General features: G+C 42.1%; 1 protein-coding gene across 1 annotated transcript, besides 14 other annotated features; it reads left to right on the top strand.

Annotated features, from left to right (window-relative positions):
* Positions 1-557: part of a mobile genetic element that runs on past the window's edge.
* Positions 558-931: a mobile genetic element.
* Positions 932-1,048: a mobile genetic element.
* Positions 1,049-1,131: 83 nt separating this feature from the next.
* Positions 1,132-4,341: a mobile genetic element.
* Positions 4,342-4,819: 478 nt separating this feature from the next.
* Positions 4,820-6,128: a mobile genetic element.
* Positions 6,129-8,536: 2,408 nt separating this feature from the next.
* On the top strand, positions 8,537-9,826 carry CG10465 (uncharacterized protein). The gene is made up of 2 exons (NM_136321.3): positions 8,537-8,970; positions 9,020-9,826. The coding sequence occupies exons 1-2, from the start codon at positions 8,790-8,792 to the stop codon at positions 9,742-9,744; spliced, it is 906 nt and encodes a 301-aa protein (NP_610165.1). The 5' UTR covers positions 8,537-8,789; the 3' UTR covers positions 9,745-9,826.
* Positions 9,827-10,966: 1,140 nt separating this feature from the next.
* Positions 10,967-11,399: a mobile genetic element.
* Positions 11,400-11,485: 86 nt separating this feature from the next.
* Positions 11,486-12,884: a mobile genetic element.
* A 2-nt stretch (positions 12,885-12,886) lies between these two features.
* Positions 12,887-13,729: a mobile genetic element.
* A 2-nt stretch (positions 13,730-13,731) lies between these two features.
* Positions 13,732-16,815: a mobile genetic element.
* A 96-nt stretch (positions 16,816-16,911) lies between these two features.
* Positions 16,912-18,377: a mobile genetic element.
* A 385-nt stretch (positions 18,378-18,762) lies between these two features.
* Positions 18,763-19,123: a mobile genetic element.
* Positions 19,124-19,170: 47 nt separating this feature from the next.
* Positions 19,171-19,236: a mobile genetic element.
* A 23-nt stretch (positions 19,237-19,259) lies between these two features.
* Positions 19,260-19,590: a mobile genetic element.
* Positions 19,591-19,892: a mobile genetic element.
* Positions 19,893-19,946: the final 54 nt, after the last annotated feature.

The raw sequence follows: 19,946 nt of genomic DNA, 5'->3' as shown, positions 1-19,946 counted from the left end.
CAAATTTGTTTCTAAAATATCTAGATATTGCACGGCATTCATAGTGCTTTCAATAAAGGCTAATTTGCCCACTCCATGGCTGGAAATACAGCCCCAAATAATCACTGACAATTTTCCAAATTTGATTGTTGGTATGATATTTTGTTTTTCTAGCGCACTCAACGGTTTGCGCCATACTCTGCTTGGCCCGTCGTTATAAAAGAGCATCATATTTGTTTCGTCACAAAATATGACGTCATCCCAGTACTCTTCCGCATGATCTATCATGCTGAATGACGCTTTTCAATATTGACCTCTGATAGCAAAGGCATTTTTCTTGCAACTCTTGAAGAGTACCTATGGTAGTAGGATAACGTGGTGCACAGTTTCGTGTGACACAGTTAGGTGATATTCTTCCCTGATATCCTGAGCAAGTGATCTGACCGAGATTCGGGGGTTCGCAATCACTTTTAAGGCAGTCTACTCGCTTGTTAATTTTGGTTTTCCGCCCATTACCACTCTTAGGTTCAAGCCTGCCCTCTTTTTCCGCACGATTTAAAATATTATAGACGGTCTTAGGTTGCCGTCTCTTGTTCGTTTGCATCCCTCGACTTCTCCTCCACAGGCAAAGTCCACCGATTTCTTTATGATGAATGGTGAAATTCTTTCGAAAGAGTTGTTGTCTTTCCTTTTGATAATTATAAATTTAGGTTCACCTAATTGCGATGGTATGTTTTTGAAGTAATTTTGTAAATGTTTGGTGGGTCTGTCATGATTGTTGGTTAAGAGCTTGAGCCCGGGTTGGCGGTATTGTTGTTGGTTTTATTTTATTTTCTCTTTGTGGTTGATATTTGTTTATCAAGATTTTGCTGATAAGGGTTTTGGGCTTACGCGAAGCCGGGCTTTAAACTGGGTGGCACGACTTATCTCTTCGGAGGTTGAAGTGGTACTGTTGTTTTGCATTATATTCATTGCCTCGTTTCTGTTTTTTTTTTATATCGCATCTATCTTCTCGTGAATCGAGCCGGTTGGGTGGGAGGTGTGGCCGTGGGACCCGTACGAAAAAAAAAGTAGAGCATCCATTGCTTGAAATTTTATAGTATTATAGCTGTTCTTAATAATTCTATTGACTTACAATACTATTCTGAGTGTTCGCTGACGTGTGAAGACGTGTTTTCATCGAGCCTCGTATAAAATCGGTTGTTTTTTTACTATAAAATAGTATAAGCAAGTAGTTTTACACCTTCAAAAAAAAAAAAAAAAAAAAAAAAACTCTGAGTCGGCCTACACTGCACCCCCCCCCCCCCCCCCTACACATCGTACCAGTCCTAGCGTCTCCTTCGCTAGTGCCTTAAAATCGGGAATTAAATCTGTGAATCCGCTAACACAAAAGTCGACTTCTACTCGGGAAGAACAGAAAATAACTACCTTGAACGAACAAACGCAGCATATATCAACTGGCATTGAAACGATGATGATCTCACTCCAGCAAACCCTAAAAGAGTTTATGACATTCATGCAACCCACAATACAAGAGCTTATGCGAAACCAAAACATGCTGATACAGCTTCTTCTGTCATCCAAATCAATATAATGTCTCCACTTCAAATATCTATGTGGAACGCGAATGGCGTTTCACGGCATAAAAACGAACTTGCCCAGTTCTTATTCGAAAAAAATATTGACGTCATGCTCCTCTCCGAGACACAGGATACTTATTCTACGCCACAAACCATCCGGACGGCAAAGCCCATGGGGGCACTGGTATACTTATCAGAAGTCGCATCAAACACCACCTTTATAACAGAACTGAAATGGACTACCTGCAATCCACTTCCATAAGCATGCAATCCAGCAGCGGCCCCGTCACTCTGGCCGCAGTCTACTGCCCACCTCGTTTTGTAGTTTCTGAGGACTAATTCTCGGAATTTTTCAACTCACTCGGTGAGCGATTCATAGCAGCCGGTGACTACAATGCCAAGCATACGCACTGGGGATCTCGTCTTTTCACCCCAAAGGGCAAACAACTTTACAACGCGCTCATTAAGCCGCGAAACAAGCTCGATCATGTGACTCCGGGTGGGCCTACATACTGGCCAGCAGATCCAAATAAGCTACCGGATCTCATTGACTTCGCAATAACAAGAAAGATTCCAAGAAATAATATTACGGCCGAGTCACTTGCAGAACTATCATCTGATCACTCTCCAGTTCTACTTACTCTCTGGCACCGACCACATATAACTGAGCGGCTCTACAAGCTGACAGGCAACAGGACCAACTGGACAAGGTACGCGAAATATGTTTTTACTCACATGGAACCAACCCAAACAGTATTCACCGACGAGGATGTTGATCGCCTGGTCAAATCGATAGAGGAAACACTTGTTGCTGCAGCCAAGGCCTCTACACCTCCAGACACACACAAAATGACAAATCATAGCAAGACAAATCGTGAAATCGAACAGCTAGTACTTGAAAAACGAAGACTAAGAAGAGAATGGCAGAATCATAGATCCCCAACGGCTAAAGAACATCTAAAAATAGCAACACGTAAACTAACCAGGGCACTTAAGCTTGAGGAAGCCAACGCCCAGCTTCTATATATCAAACAACTATCGCCCACCAGCAAAAGGAACCCTTTGTGGAAAGCACACAAAAGCATACAAGCACCGGCAGAAACAGTCGTTCCACTGCGAGGTCCCTGTGGAAGCTGGATACGCAGCGACGAAGATAGAGCTAATGCGTTTGCCGATCACCTTCAGAAAGTATTTCAACCAAATCCTGCTAGCAACTCATTTATCGTCCCTGTAGTAACTAAAAGCTTCCCCCCTATAAATCCAGTAACATTCAGCCATAGTGAGATAGCATCTATCATAAAAGATCTAAAGCCCAAAAAATCACCTGGACATGACTTGGTGACACCAAAAATGATCATAGAACTCCCACTCTGCGCGGTTCTGACCTTATGCCATCTCTTCAACGCTATTACGAAACTTGGATACTATCCCCAAAGGTGGAAAAAGGCGGTTATAGTAATGATTCCCAAGCCAGGCAAAGGCAAAACGCAACCCTCATCCTACAGACCAATCAGTCTCCTAACGTGTCTCTCGAAACTGTTTGAAAAGGCATTTTTAAAACAACTAACTCCCTACTTAAAAAGGCGAAATACAATACCATCGCATCAGTTTGGCTTTCGCAAAAATCACGGAACGATCGAACAGGTCAATCGCATCACAAACGAAATTCGTACCGCTTTTGAGCACCGGGAATACTGTTCAGCTATATTCTAAGATGTTGCACAAGCATTTGACCGAGTCTGGCTGGAAGGACTAATGTACAAGATAACAAAACTGCTTCCCCAGAACACGTACAAATTGTTCGAATCTTATCTCTTCAAAAGAGTGTTCTCAACCAGGTGTAACAGTTCGAATTCACACGACCGCGTTATCAATGCTGGAGTCCCCCAAGGAAGTGTACTGGTCCCCGTTCTTTACACCCTATTCACAGCAGACATGCCTACAAACTATCAGCTCACAACCTCTACGTTTGCTGACGATACCGCAATACTTAGCCGATCTAGATGCCCAGCAAAGGCAACAGAGCAACTTGCCAGCCATCTTAAAATAGTGGAAAGATGGTTTGCGGACTGGCGCATTAAGATAAACGAGACCAAAAGCAGACATGTAACCTTCACACTGAACAGACAAACCTGCCCACCCTGTACCCTGAACAATACATTTATCCCACAAGCAGACGTAGTAACATATCTCGGCGTTCACCTAGATAGACGCCTCACCTGGCGGCGACATATAGAATCTAAGAGGACTCATATGAAGCTTAAAGCAGCCAATCTTCGCTGGTTTATTAATTACAACTCTCCCCTTAGTCTGGAATACAAAGTACTCCTCTACAATACCGTGCTGAAACCCCTCTGGACATACGGCTGTGAACTATGGGGAAACGCTTCAAAAACCAACATTGAAATCATACAGCGAGCTCAGTCCACGATTCTGCGAACTATCACTGGGGCACCATGGTCCCTACGCAGCGAAAGCATCCATAGAGACCTCCACATAAATCTTGTCAATGAGGAAATTCAGATGAAAAAAAGTAAACATCAAGCAAAGCTCGCCGCACACGAACATCCTCTCGCGAAGTCGCTTACGCGAGTCTACAGTCAGAGCCGACTGAAGCCCAAAGATTCTCCAGCCCAGCAAAGAAATCCTAGGGCCGTCTCTAACTAATACAATTACTTCATATTGTAATTAATATAAGTTATATAATAAGATTTGAATAATTATTGTTAGTCTCACAAAAAGAGAAGATCCAATAAATAACGCAATAAGTTAAAAAAAAAAACTTACAATAGTTAAGATCAAAATCATTTTGCAAATATGTATGTTGGAAATTATAAGCCCTCCTTCAAAGATTGAAAATTACCTGTTGCTCTTTGTGCGTATTAAATTTATTGAAAATTTTGTATCATGTATGTTTAGCTAATAAGCCTTTTTATTAGCTATTTTAAAGAAATGAAAAGACCATGCTTATGTAGCGATTTCGAAGAGGGAGAGCTTAGATAACGAAGATATTGTTGCACAACTGAGGCGCCGTAAAGATTAACTGTGTCTTCAAAGTTGGCTTGTAAGCAAAAAACAATTTTAGGAAGTGCTCTTTTTTATTCGGAGATGCAGACTGACTAAACAGAAAAAAAGCACACAGTATCTTAGGCATACAGTAAAGTATCATAGCTGAACAGTCAACCCAACAATTTTAGCGACAGTAGAAATATGTATTTAGAGACCCGAAGTGCGCTGCAGGAGGTGTTACATAGGAAGGGTACAAGGGACAACAGTTTCAGTGCACGAAGTAAAAATAAAGGATGATCAATCAGTCAAACAGCGGTATTACATGAAGAACCCGAAGTACAGGTAGTATTCAAGGCCAAAGTCTACGAGCTATTACAAAAAGGATGTATCGAGCCGTCCAGAAGCCCGTACAGCTCACCAATTGTGATTGTGGAAAAGAAGACGGGACAATGGAGGTTGTGTGTGGATTTCCGGCAGATAAACGCAAGGTCCGTGAAGGACGCGTACCCGATCCCGATCCTGGACCAGTTACTGGCAACGTTTCAAAGAGCATTGGACGAAATAATAGGGCCCGAAATGATGCCGTTGGCCTTCGCATATCAGTACGATATCATAGTGATCGGACGGACGTTGCAGGAGCACATGCGCAACTTGAAAGAAGCGTTTCGGAGTCTAATGCCGGCTGAAAGTACATGCGGATAAGTGCAAAATCTTTAAGAGAAAGCCACAATACTTGGGTCACCGCGTGACAAATCAAGGTATTGGGACGGATACGGAGAAGGTAGCGGAAATAGCGCAGGTGAAGCCTCCACGAAACGTGAAGGAGCTGAGACAGTACTTGGGAGTGGCGTCGTGGTACATATGTTTCGTACCCGATTACGCGACGCTAGTACAGACCCTGATTGCGCTCCTGGAGAAGCAGGCAAAGTGGGAGTGAACCGACGCCCACCAAGACGCATTCGAGGCCGTCCAGGCTGGTCGGCTTCGCTGGGCGCGATCCGCATACAGCAGTGCGATCAAGGCAAGCGGTCGACCCGACTCCTGTAAAACGCTGCACGCAGCAGAAAGTAACTACTCTGCAACGGAAAAAGAACGACCCCAACTCACAGCTCCATATACCTCGCAAGAGAACCCCACGGAAAGGGCTAACCGGACCGTAAAAACAATAATCGCGCAGTTCACAGGTGCCGATCAGAGAAAATGAGACGAGAACTGGCTGGAGCTGCAGCTGGCGGTAAACACATGTGTGTCGGAGACCACGTGATACTCGGCGGCATTCATCACACAGGGAAGGGAGCCGAGGCTGTCGAACGAGTTATTCGACGAGCAGGAGACCGGGACGAGCAGGTGTACACAGACACCTGGGAAGAATGCGGAAGGACATCTTTGATCTGCGGAGAAACATGGAGAGGGCGGCGCAGGATCAGGCGCGCCACTATCATTTTCGAAGATGGTCGTGGAAACGCAAGGTGGGGGACACAGTGTGGGCCAAAGAGCACCATCTGTCGAAGGCAGTTGACGGCTTCGCGGCGAAGTTGGTGCCGAGGTTTGATGGGCCGTTAGATATTTCATAAGAAGTATTTACGCATTTTGCGACTTAATAAGCGAATTAAGAGTTCTTTATGCAGTACAATTATCTGCAATATTTACAGGCTTTTGTTGGTGATTTAACATATCTTTAATGTCATCATTACTTAACATTTTTGTGTTAACTGCATACAATTTTGCCAGAGTAATAGTTTCCATTTAGGGTTTCAAGTCAAATGTTAACAATCATAACCTATTTACCTGCATTGGTTCTGGTGGGGGTTGTACCTTGCAATTGTTATTTAAATTCAAATTAATTCTTTTGTCCAAAGTTCCCGCTTACCGGCCAATTATTATGCTGATTAATATTCTGATTATGGTTCTGATTATTATTCCAATTATTATTCATTCTATTTGATGTTTAGATGATGTTAGTTTCTTATTCTGACACTTTGCCAAAACATTTGGCAAGTCTAGTAGGTTTAGAGAAAAGAGTAAAATAAGGAATTAAGAATTCTAAGAGCGTTACTCCTAATTGTTCTATTCATTTCCTTGGTTATTTCTCTGTCATTTGCATATGTCATTAAAATTTTTGTTATGAGTAAAGCAATTTTCTTGTTAACTTTGTTGTAGAATTCTGTAATGCTTTAGCGCCCCTGTCTAAGGATGCATAATTCAGATTCGAGAATATGGATTGGCCTTTAATCTTTATAAACAAAATCCAATCTGGAAAGAATTGCGTTAAAGTTTAAAACTGTATCATGGTTAGTTAGAGCATCATGTGTTGCTCCCATGATTTTATAACGTAGTATTGGTAAACAGATAAGATATTGTTCACTTCGAATTTTATATAGACCCATGACAGTTTCTGCCGCTTCTTACTTGCCTAGAACTCTCAACTTTGGTAAAGATTTAATTACCTAAGCGGTAGTGTCGCACTTTATAGTTGGGTCAATTGTTTGCATTTTATAAACTCTACTACATTTCTGCTAGCGTTTAACTGCCCTTCTGTCCCTTCAATTTTTTTGGTCACTTCTCCCAATTGTACATTTTTTAATCGGGTAATTAATTCCATTTTCAGATTCATGGCGCTGGTTGGTGCTGAACCTCCGGTTACCATTATTAAATTTAATTTTCAAAACTATTAAATTTTCCAGATTGTTTTCTTTAATTAATTGATACATTTGATGTTGAAATGTTTAATTTTAAAACTCTATGGTATTCCTTATAGCTTTCTCTAATTTTATTAATTTCTTTTAAAGACTTAATATTAATTTCTGGTCACGATACATTTTGTTGGAGTCTTATTAGGTCCTTTAGGTTAATTGTCCTGATTATTTACTGTCAATTGTTTGTATTTAGCTGGGGCGGGGGATTACCATCAGGTCATCCTTTCTTCTTGTTGATTTTTTTATTTTTGGGATATTTTCGGTAATAGTTTTTGGCTTTTTGTTTCAATTGTCTTTCTTGCTGAGTCTGATTATTATTATTCTTGTGTTCTCGTAGTTTGTATTAAGAATTTAGTCCACATTTTTAAATATAATATTCTTAGTTGGATTATTGCATTTATAATTTCCAATTAAGTTTTTCCACGATCACTGCCACAGTAGTTAGATGTCGTTGGATTAATGTGGATGTTTTAAGAATGTGAGTGGTTAGCGGCGCGAGTTTCGTTTTATATTTAACTTATTATTGTTAATATTTTTTTAGAACTTTTGAACTACACCGCTATACGTTGGGCGCTAATTAATCGTCCCGATTCAGTCTGATTTTTAAATCTTAATCCTAATCCACTCAACCTCGGCCAGAAGCTTTTATTTAGAATTCTCTTGAACTTTATACTGAAATTATTTCACAGCATTATGAAATTGAAATTTGCTGACTGGTGTTTACGTTAAGTTTGGTCATTTATCGGATGGTTAAGTGCTGGCGACAAAAACAAAAACAAAGGAAATGCTGCTGAGATCGGGGTATGAAATTTGTTTATCAACAGAGCAGGGTGCTATATTTACGGGTGGGATAACTTATATGTATTGTAATTAATCGCACATGGGGCGGTTATATATACATACAACTTTTATTTTAATAAAATTGAGTTTCACGTTATCAGATGCGCTGAGCTGATATCTTACTTGTAATCTCAGGTATGCAACATAAAATAAATAAAATAAATAGCTATTAGATAATGAATATATTCTGATTCACTCAAAATTACTTTAATATGGCAACTTTTGAAAATTTGATTATAACTAGAAAAAATAGCGCTAAAATTTGGCATTGTTAAGATTTCAATATTTTAGCGACAGTCCCTCTCTTGTATAGTTGTTGTGTTATCTAACAGGAGCATTCTAATTTTCAGCAAAACTGTGGACGGTATGCATATTTAAAATCACGTTGTTCTATGGTATACCATGTGGTATAGACCCACTCTTGTCCAAACAGGCCCTTAAAATATAAATTGAAATCGATGGGTCGTTTCCATATCGATATTTTCTCAAATTTTTGAGCTGTCCAAAACAATAAATACATACATTAAATATACCTTTAATACAATACATTGAAGTCAAAATACAATTTTAAATTGCTAATCACTATTTCGCCGAATTTGCATAAACGCATGAGAACTATGACCGACTAAGCAAGTTATCTGAATGCAGTAGCTGAACCCCGAAAGCTAGAGAACAAAAAGTATAAATGTCGGAATCAATGTCAGGTGATCACAAAATTTTATTAAAAGGACATTCCTCCCAATATTTAAAACTTAATGTTGGTGGTCATTTATATTATACCACAATTGGAACACTGACGAAAAACAATGACACAATGCTGAGCGCAATGTTTAGTGGTAGAATGGAAGTGCTGACTGATTCGGAAGGTTTGTTACATGTTCTTATACGGAATAATATTAATATACAAAATTCTAGGATGGATTTTAATCGATCGCTGTGGAAATCATTTTGGTATCATTCTTAATTATTTAAGAGATGGCACTGTTCCATTACCAGAAACTAACAAGGAAATTGCAGAATTGCTTGCCGAAGCCAAATACTACTGCATTACCGAGTTAGCTATTTCTTGTGAACGGGCACTATATGCTCATCAGGAGCCAAAGCCAATTTGCCGCATTCCACTTATAACTTCACAAAAGGAAGAGCAGCTTTTATTAAGTGTTTCTTTAAAGCCGGCTGTTATTCTTGTGGTTCAGCGGCAGAATAACAAGTATTCGTACACAAGTACATCAGACGACAACTTATTAAAAAATATTGAATTATTTGATAAGCTTTCTTTGCGCTTTAACGAACGAATTTTGTTTATTAAAGACGTAATTGGGCCAAGTGAAATCTGCTGCTGGTCATTTTACGGACACGGAAAAAAAGTAGCTGAAGTGTGTTGCACTTCAATAGTTTATGCAACTGACAGAAAGCATACTAAAGTTGAATTTCCGGAAGCTCGTATATACGAAGAAACGCTACAAGTCTTGCTTTATGAAAACCGCAATGCACCAGACCAAGAGCTCATGCAGGCAACGTCTTCAGCACGAGTAGGAAGTGCAAGTGGAACCAGCATTAATCAGTACACAAGCGATGAGGAAGAAGAACGCACTGGACTAGCGCGATTACGATCCAACAAGCGTAATAATCCGTCCTGATTTACAAAACTCTATTACATATGATTGACATTGTTTTTTATAAACGATTAAAAAAAATATATATATGTTTTCTTTTCTTAATAAAACTTGCTATTTCTGCTGTGTGGTCTGCTATAGGTGTAGTTGAAATAAAATGGTTTTTTTTTTGGTTATCCTGTTAAGAAGAAATTCCGTGTTTTCCACATATGCGTTAATAAGCTTTCCTTCCCAAGCCAACTGTAGAACGATGCTTTGTTAAGTTGATAGTTCCGATCATATTAACTAGAAATGACATTCCCTTTGCACTGTACACCTAACAGTGGATTGCATAAGCGCTATTCTGTTCCGAAAATTACTACTACTGGTTTAAAGTTATTAATAAAACCTCTTCAGTTCAAAACTAAATATCACGTTTTATCAGCGATGTTTTTTAAATTTTCCGAAACATCGATGTTTAATTTAGACTATCGATGATTTTAGGATCATCACTATTCGAAGAACAAGAAGAAGAGCTATAATTTCTTCAGCTAATTTAATTAACTTAATTTCAATTATTAGCGTGCAGTATATATATATTTATTGCTTTTTAATTGTTGGTGAAAGCTATGCAAGTCGTTGGAGATCTTCATGCAAAGCAGGCCAAGTCATTTCTGATCGCCGAACTACATTGAAAGCTTATGCTGTGAACAAACTTATGTTCATCGACAAAATTTTGGACATTTCTACAAAAAAATTATGCGATAAAATGAAGATAAAGATGCTCAAATTACACATATATGTACACTTTAAATAAGATATATTTATGAGGCGTCTGGTAAAACCGATCTCACTGATTTTTAAATTCCTATTATTACTAATTTAAGATGATGCATATGAAAAGAAATCGCATTGTTTCTAAGTTTGTAAAATTATTATTTGTTGAGTTGTTTTATATTCAATTTCTAATCAATTGAATTCAAAAATATACGGATACGCCACCCTGGATCGCGAAGGAAAGGGGCTAACCATTTTCTAGTAGTAGGCTCATTTTATTCTGTAAGAATTCATGGTTATGACAATTGGAACTTTTTTAACTCTAGGTCACCGCAGTATGTCCCTTAGATTTTCGAACGACAATGAAAATTTTAAGTTTCCAGGCTAATTTCCAACATGGCGGTGGCGAAAAAGCAGTGTCCCTGCACACATTTAGCTAAGAAATCCCCTCACATTTAAAATGGTTCACAGCATAAGTTAAAAATATTTGCTATCGATTACAAATTTCGATCCGCGACATCGCCGGTCCGTGAAGAGCAGCTTCACTCAAATCCAAAACTGTAAGTTTAGAGACGGGTCGAATCGTTGTCCTCAATAGGCCTCGAGTGAATTACACTCGAAACTTAGCGCGTCTGACAACTCAATCTGCTCTGCTGTAGATCTCCTCCACGATGCCCTTGCACCAAGGCAGGATCGCATCGCCCTGGTGGATGGGCTCCGTTCTTTGCCTCCACTTCTTGAGGCGAACAAGCGTAGCCAGATACTTCAGGACCCACCTCCTTTCTCCACTGCTCTCTCGTAGAACCCTCCTTGGGCAGCTCCGCATCCAAACCAGGCGTCATCTTCAACGGCGACTCATAGCCCGCATCCACAGGCAAATGAGTATGCGGACGCGAATTCACGATATTCTCCGCCTCAATCAGAAGTCTTGTATTGACGTACTGTATCATGCGCTCTCATACTCCGCCCTCAGACGGGTTCACTGGGCTATTTAAAAATCTAATTTATCCGATTCATAAGCCCTAGTGGGATTATGCCTTCGTACTGAGACAAAAACCTCCGTGTGCTCTTCAGATCTTGCACGACATCCTTCATTGTAGGCCATTGGGCTCCTTCTTCCACCCTTTAGTGGAATTTTACGACAAGCCGGGTACGTTAAGGTAGTTTTATTCACCCGCCTCCATACACGACACCTGTTTAGGATTAGCCACCCACTCTGTCAATTAATAATTAGACATATTAATAAGAGTCTGCCCTATCAGTCTCCTTGCAGGTTGCTGCTCAATGGTAGCCAAGACACCTGTAGCATCTCGTGGGCCGGACGTCCTGGGTAATGCGACACCTTGACCATCCATTGGGACGCTTTCCGATGCTTTTCCCTATACTTCGAGCAAAAGCTCACCTTGCTGCGTTCTCTGGATTTTGCGTACGTGGCTGCCCAGTTCGCTTAGGCTCGGGTCCGATCCTAGCTTCCTAAGCATATCTGGGTACGAAGCCTCACCCGTCTCTGCCTTTCGCCTTTCCTTCTCCGCTGTCACCCGTCGTGTGCTTGCTCGGCTTGTGCGCCTGGACTTTGGGCACTTGCCCCTTGGGCACCTGCGGACTGAGAGGAGCCTTTTTGGTAGGCTTGTGTACCTCAGCCTGCTCGTCACTCGTAGCTCGCTAGTTGCACCTTTATTCTGCTCTATCGAGCGTTATCGCGTTAAGGGCTGAGAGTTCAGAAGCTGCACCCTTTGTCTCTCTTGTGACGTGCCGTTGGGTCTCAAATGCGGATAGCAGGATGTTAATCTTGCCATTTATACGGGTGAGTATTCTCTTCATGTCCTCATTCTCGAGAGCCGTGGTCGGGTCCGAATACCGATGTGATGATGCAGCAGGGGACTTCGCTCCCGTTTTTTGCGATGGCACGGCAATGTGGTCCATCATTTTCTGACTTATCCCGGAGGTTAGCTGCTGTAGGCGCCAAGTTCTCCACTTTTGCAGCAGCACTGCAGTCGCTAGTCAACGACGGTTGGAGGCCTGCTTGCTCATCCCTCGCCACCGTCGGAACCGAGATTCCGTCACCCTGACTCCTTACCGACTTCTCTAGTGGGGGATCTCGAGAGTCTGGACCTCCTTCTGAACGGGTCGTTGCGATCAGGGGGTCTGCCCCCCAATGCACTGTCCGCTAATTACGGCCTACGGTTACCTAGGTGAGGCACCAGCTTTAGAAAGTTCCCACGTAGGCCACGGATTCCCTCCTGGCTTTTACAGTTGGAGGTTTGATCCGCCTCGCCTCGGACACCAGAGCCCCTGCTTAGGCACCAGCACGGGAAGACGATGATATTCGGTCTGTCCGCGACCTTTGTGCCTTTTCCCCTATCTTAGCGAATGGTGCGCTCCCCAGGAACCAGTATCAAAATAAAATTTGTTTTGTTCATGTTTTGCTTATTTATTGAATCTTCTCTTTTACTTAAGAGACTAGCAATAATTTTTGAAATCTTATTCTAAACTAACTTAGCATCATTTTACGAAATGGTTCGTGCTGTGTGGCCTAACAAATTTAACACTGGGCTGGTTGGTCGTTCCGGTGCAGTCGGCTTTGGCTGCATACTCGAATAAGTTTTCTTGCAAGCGGATTTGGATGTGAGGCTAGTTTCCAGATGAATACCTTCATAACCAAGGGCGGGAAGATTTGTTTGTTTATGGTAAATGTTACCATCTTGCACTTTTCTTCGCTTACTCGTAAGCGCCAATTGGCAAGCCAATGTTCTACACAAGTTAGATGGCGTGCTAGTTGCATCGTAGCTTATACTGGGCATCTGGATCGACTTAGTATTGCAGTGTCATAACCGAATGTGGATATCGTTAGCTGGTAGTTTGTTGGGATGTCCGCCGTGTATAGGGTGTATAGAATTGGGCCTAGAACACTTCCTTGAGGCACTCCGGCTTCTAAAGTTCAATCGCTTGAGGTGCTTGAACTGCATCTAACCGCGAACCCTTTTTTATATAGGTAGGACTTTAGAAGGTTATGTATGTTTTGAGGCAGAAGTTTGATTATTTTAAACATAAGTCCATCCAGGCATACTCTATCGAATGCCTGTGCAATGTCTATGAATAGAGCTGTGCAGTATTCACGATGTTCAAAGCAGGTGCCCCTGCTTAGGCACCAGCACGGGAAGACGATGATATTCGGTCTGTCCGCGACCTTTGTGCCTTTTCCCCTATCTTAGCGAATGGTGCGCTCCCCAGGAACCAGTATCAAAATAAAATTTGTTTTGTTCATGTTTTGCTTATTTATTGAATCTTCTCTTTTACTTAAGAGACTAGCAATAATTTTTGAAATCTTATTCTAAACTAACTTAGCATCATTTTACGAAATGGTTCGTGCTGTGTGGCCTAACAAATTTAACACTGGGCTGGTTGGTCGTTCCGGTGCAGTCGGCTTTGGCTGCATACTCGAATAAGTTTTCTTGCAAGCGGATTTGGATGTGAGGCTAGTTTCCAGATGAATACCTTCATAACCAAGGGCGGGAAGATTTGTTTGTTTATGGTAAATGTTACCATCTTGCACTTTTCTTCGCTTACTCGTAAGCGCCAATTGGCAAGCCAATGTTCTACACAAGTTAGATGGCGTGCTAGTTGCATCGTAGCTTATACTGGGCATCTGGATCGACTTAGTATTGCAGTGTCATAACCGAATGTGGATATCGTTAGCTGGTAGTTTGTTGGGATGTCCGCCGTGTATAGGGTGTATAGAATTGGGCCTAGAACACTTCCTTGAGGCACTCCGGCTTCTAAAGTTCAATCGCTTGAGGTGCTTGAACTGCATCTAACCGCGAACCCTTTTTTATATAGGTAGGACTTTAGAAGGTTATGTATGTTTTGAGGCAGAAGTTTGATTATTTTAAACATAAGTCCATCCAGGCATACTCTATCGAATGCCTGTGCAATGTCTATGAATAGAGCTGTGCAGTATTCACGATGTTCAAAGGCAGTGCGAATTTCTGATGTGATGCGGCTCCTGTTCAATGGCTCCATGTATTGCCCGAAACCCAAATTGGTGCGATGGGAGTGTGTTGTGTGTTTTGAGGTGGGGGCTGATGCGTAGCAGCATCACTTTTTCAAATAACTTGGATAGACAAGTAAGTAAGCTTATTGGCCTGTATGATGATGGCTGTGTTTTGTCTTTCCCAGGCTTGGGGATCATGATTATAGTTTATTTCTTCCACTTTTGAGGGAAGTATCTAATTTTAGTAATTGCGTTGAAGAGCAAGCAGATTCGCATTACTGCACACATTGTGGGGAGCTCGATCATCATTTTCGGGGTTATTAAATCGTAGCCAGGCGATTTTCCAGTTTTCAGTTGCTTTTTAATAACTTTCGTTGTCTCGATTGGCCGAAATTCTACAGGATCTTGTGGTGCAAAGTCAAATGCAGTTAAAGGCAGGAGAGTAAATGAGTTAGTGTTTGGATTTGGTTGAAATACTTTTTTAAGATGATCAGCGAAGACTCTTGCTCTGTCCGTGTCACTGCGAGACCAGTTTCCGGTAGAGTTACGGAGAGGTACAACCGTGTCTGTTGGTGCCTTTAGGTTCCTGTGGTCTTTCCACAACGAGTTTTTTGTTCCTGTGGGCGTGAGATTCTCGATGTATCTTAGTAGTGCGTCCGCTTTTGCGAGAATCTGCTTCTAATTATTCTTTGCGCCACGTGATCTGTGCTACTGCCACTCCCTTCGAAGTCCTCGTTTTTCAAGCACAAGCATTTCAATATCTCTACTTGTCTTGTTAAACTTTATCCCAAACTGATCAATGTCTTGCTCGGTTGCCAGGGGTTAAAAAAGCCGGTATGGGAACAACATATTTTTTGTACCTCGCCCAGTTGGTCCTATTGCTTGTAAGCCTACACGGTCGCTCGATGTGTTGTAGTTGCCAAAAGATGAAAGATTACCGGACAGTGATCAGATGAGAGTTCTGGAAGTGCCTCAGCTGTAATCATTGATTGGGATATCATTTTTGTGATGGCAAAGTCAATCAAATCTGGAAGCTCTGCTGGCCAGTATGTAGGCGCTCCCGGGGAAACATAGTTAAGATTGTGTTGCGGTTTGATGATTGCGTTGTACACCTGTTTTCCTTAGGGTTTGCTATCCGAGATCCCCAGTACATGTGCTTGGCATTCCAATCGCCAGCTGCAACAAACCTTTCACCAAACGAGTGACCAAAACGTGTTGTGAATTTTTTTTCAGAGATTGTGAGCACCGTTATGGCATTGGAGGTTTATAGAGGTACGTTGTAAGCAGTCTTCTTGCCAATTACCAAGAAGGTGGTGCTTAACTCGCAATCGTATTAGTATGCCAGTGCCTTCATGGGCCTTGCCATCCGGGTGAATCGTAAAGTAAAATTTATATCCTGGTATTTGGAAGTTGTACTTTTCGGTAAGGTGAGTCTCTGAAAGTAGCATAGCGTCAATGTTTCTGTCGGCTAAGAGCTGAGCAAGTTCTAGCTTGTGCCGCGAAACGCCATTAGCGTTCCGGGTATCTATTGTTAAGGGAGTCATTATCCTATTTTGGAAGAAACGAGCATTGAATAAGGATGTTTTGGTTTCTCATAAGCTCTTGCATAGTTTCTTGCATGATGTCATGAAGTCTTTCATACATTGCTGCATCGAAAGCAAGATTGCTTCAACGCCAATTGGCTGCTGTTGCATTTTCTGTGTGTTTATTTGGTGAGTTTTATGCTGGACGCTGGAGGTGACTGCTGTTGGTGCTTGGATCCCTGATTTTAGTACACTTGCAAAGGAAGAATTCGGCATTGTTCGGTGGCTGGCAGACGAAGGGATGTTAGTTGTAGTCGGTTCCATTGCTTTGTGAATTGTTGGTGTGATACGACCTCGAGCTGAATCCACTCGTTTGCTTATGCGACTCTTGAGTTCCTTGTAAACAATACATCCTCGCCAGTTGTCGTGTGTTTTTCGCCACAGTTGCTGCATAACTTAATTGAACTTTCGTTTTTATTCTTAGGACAGTTTACAGTACTGCGGGCATCGCTGCAAACGACGCAGATGGATTTTAGGGTGCAGTACGTTTTGTTGTGTCCATATTCTTGGCAGTTGGAGCACTGCACAGGTTGCCTGCGCTTGTGTGGTTCTTCTACGGTTATTCTTATTCTGTTTTTCTGACTCGAGCCGGCTTTAAAGAGTGGCTGCAGCACCTTGCTCCTGTTGAGAATGTTGATCACCGTTTTGGTGTTAAAGTTCTTCACCTTTAGTGCCGCGATAATTTCGGATGCGGTCACTGATGACTCTAATCCTTTAATGACAACCTGCAATCCTTTGGCACTTTTTAGATGGTAGGTAAAGTAAAATTAAATTTTAACAGTTTCATTTTAAATTTAATTTTGGGGTGTCCAGGGTACTCTTTTCCTTCCGGAACCCATATAGCTGACTTCCAAGGCTTTTGATATGTTCGAACAGTTTTCCAACTATATCTAGCAAGCATAGAGGGCGGTAGCTGTTTGCAGCTTGTGCTGGCCCCTTGCCTTTCGGCAACAGGACTAGTTTCTGGCATTTCCGCCTCGTTGGAAAGATTCCGTCCAAACCACATTGCTGGAAGGTGGCTCTGAAGATGTAAGGCCTACCCAACGCCAATGCTTTAACAACTGCTCCAGGAATTCCATCCAGTCCACGGGCTTTATTGGGTTTGATACGCTTAGCTGCCTCCACGACTTCAAGTTCTGTGACGCACGGAAAATCTGGGGCAGGGGCTACTTCTGTTTGACGCCATAATGTGGTCTGTATTGGGAATAGTTCCTCTACAATATTAGCAAGGACCCCAGGGTCTGATGGGGTTACCCTTCTCTTCCTTAGCTTGTTGGTTGCGAGCTTATACGCGAGGCCATAGGTATCTCTGTCTATGCTATCCAGCAGTGTCTTATAGGCCCGCGTTTTGACAGCCGCTTTGTCGTGCTTGAATTCTAAGCGGTTTCTTATAAAAGGCTCCAGGAGCTCCACGTGGTGGGTACTCTCTCTGGTTCGTTTCGCCGTTCTCCTAGCCCTGAGGCATTCAGACCGTAACTGACTTATGGTGGCAGTCCACCAATATACATGTGGTTTGAGCTATACCTTTTTCTTCCTTGGTTCCTCATGACTGCATCGCTTTCTACCAACCACATTCATGAGGCAAGCCTCCATGCTAACTGCATCACCATGTGGGACTACTAGGAAATCGATTTGGTATGCCAGCATGTACTCATCGATCTTCCTGGTTTCGTATGCTCGCCCGGCTGTTCTTCTCTGCCGTCTCCAAGGCGTGCCTTTCGGAGGGAGACTAAAGGAAATCAGAGCGTTGTCAGTTTTGTTAGTTTTTGTTAGCCAGTAGCCCTATACTGAGGTATCGTCAACGACGTTGTTAAACGTCGGCTTCCGTGTGTCGTTCACCAGTATCAGATCCAGAATTCCCATAGCGTCTATCACTGAACGGCCTCTGGGGTTGGATACGCTGCTGCCCTATTCCACTGCCCAGCCAGTAAAATCACCGGCAATGATCTTCGGGCCTCGCCCTCTCGCATGGCCCACAAGCACCTCCAGAAACTCCTCGAACTGGTCGGGGGTGTCGCTAGGCGGAGCATAGCAGCGTTTTACTTTCTCATATGCAATTCCCCGCATAGGTGATTCAGCCAGTTCCTGGACGTGGAGATAGCTGCAACACTTGATGACTGCTTTACATGACTCGTATAGGATCAAGGAGGATTGTCCCCTTCTAGTGATGTAAGGTTCGCTCAGTAGAAGCTGTTGCTCAATGACTAACATTGAGCTGTTTTACGTTAATATGGGCGTGTATTATGTTGGCTTTTAGCTTTTCTTTTGGCTCGCTCTGTAGGTCGGGCACGCAAAGCTACTCGTCAGGTGGCTTTTGTCCGCCTCGCCTGAGACACACTGTTGTTGCATCTTACTACAAAGGTGCGTTTGTAGGTACATATCCAAACATATGGTAAACATCAATGCTTATCCAGCTCTACTGTGCGACGCCGTTGGCGTTCCACGATGCTAGTTTTAGCGAGGCAATACACCACTTATTTACGGATTGGATCAGCGTGTTTTGGTTCCTCTTTAGTTCTTTCAGAGTAGTTTGCACGAATGACAAGACTTTCTGTAAACTTTTTGCTACCTGTCTAGTGTTATTGGGTGTTGCAAAGCGTTTGATACGTTGTTTGTAGGAATTAAGAACCGTGAGGTTTCAGCCTTGATTTTAAGCCTGATTTAAGCGAGTTCGCGTGGTAGATGCTGAGGTGGCAATTCGGAAATGGTTGTTGTCTAAATATGTGTTTAGACATGATAAGTAGGCAAACTATAAATATGTTCTATTTATGGGCTGCAATAAACATGTCACTGGACAGCATATGTGCCAACTACAGCGGCCTATGATATATGATATGAACACGAGGGAGGTGATTAGCGCGGCCATAGGCCTCAAACATAGATTTAAGAATAAAACTCAGCTGCGTTTACAAACGCAGACTGCGGCGTCTTACAAGCGCTGCATTATATAATTCGATGATAAGAACCTATGTAAGAATGAATAAAAGGCGAAGCCCTCGCAGTAGCGAGTCAGTTAGATTCAAACACCCGAATTGAACTCATTAAATGTACGCACAAGTTTATAGTGTGAACAATTGTTCTATGTGTGGACTGCAGAGCCGTGGGTTTAATGAGAAGGGTGCGTTTGTACATACATGCGATTTTTCAGCTCTTTGTAGACAATAAAACCATGCTAGTTCGCTGTGTTGTTTGCTGTAAAAAATTATAGAATGAAAAAAATTCAAAAATTGAGTGAGCCTGAAAGGATTGGGCGGTTTGTGGTCGTTAAAGTGGAAGTGGAAAAACGCTTTTAGGCAAATTGATAGAAATTTACAAAACTCATAAAAATATGACAAAATATCAAAACATTTTCAAAAGTGTGAGAGAGACAGTTTTACGCGGTTTACGGGCGTTAGAGTGCGGCGTGGCAACATGCATCAACAAAATGGCGCTGCTTTATTGTCGTTTAATCTGTTCCTGCGATCTCGACGTTCATACGGACAGACGGGCATGGCTAGATCGACTCGGCTGTTGATCCTGTTCCAGAATATATATATATGTTCACTATTCACGTTATTGTCTGAGCAACGTTTTATGGCGGTTGAGCGATGCATGTCTGTTCTGCGCAATGATCGAAAACTAACTGACTCAATCTCTTTTCACAAAATCAGAATTATGCGTAGTTCTTAACTTTACACGTATTACCAACAAATTTTGGAGAACCACTCCAGTCCACATACATCAATACTAATGCACACCGCATTTTTCTGTACGCTTCCGTTATTTCTGGAGACCCCCTCTTAAAAGAGACTATGTTCGGCAGAAACTCTAACGGTCCTATGCCGCGCATCAAAAGAATAGAATTCATGTGTTCCAACTTTGTCATCATACCTCATTATCTTCTTGTCATATCAGCT

Source organism: Drosophila melanogaster, chromosome 2R, assembly GCF_000001215.4.
Source record: "Drosophila melanogaster chromosome 2R".
Taxonomy (NCBI): Eukaryota; Metazoa; Arthropoda; class Insecta; order Diptera; family Drosophilidae; genus Drosophila; species Drosophila melanogaster.
Note: the sequence above shows the minus strand (reverse complement) of the source record. Positions and strands in the feature narration are given on the sequence as shown.

Excerpts from the sequence above, each read along its gene's own strand:
- CG10465 (NM_136321.3), top strand. The coding sequence starts at position 8,790 with ATGTCGGAATCAATGTCAGGTGATCACAAAATTTTATTAAAAGGACAT. Across the intron at positions 8,971-9,019 it reads AGTGCTGACTGATTCGGAAG|GATGGATTTTAATCGATCGC; the intron begins GTTTGTTACATG and ends ACAAAATTCTAG.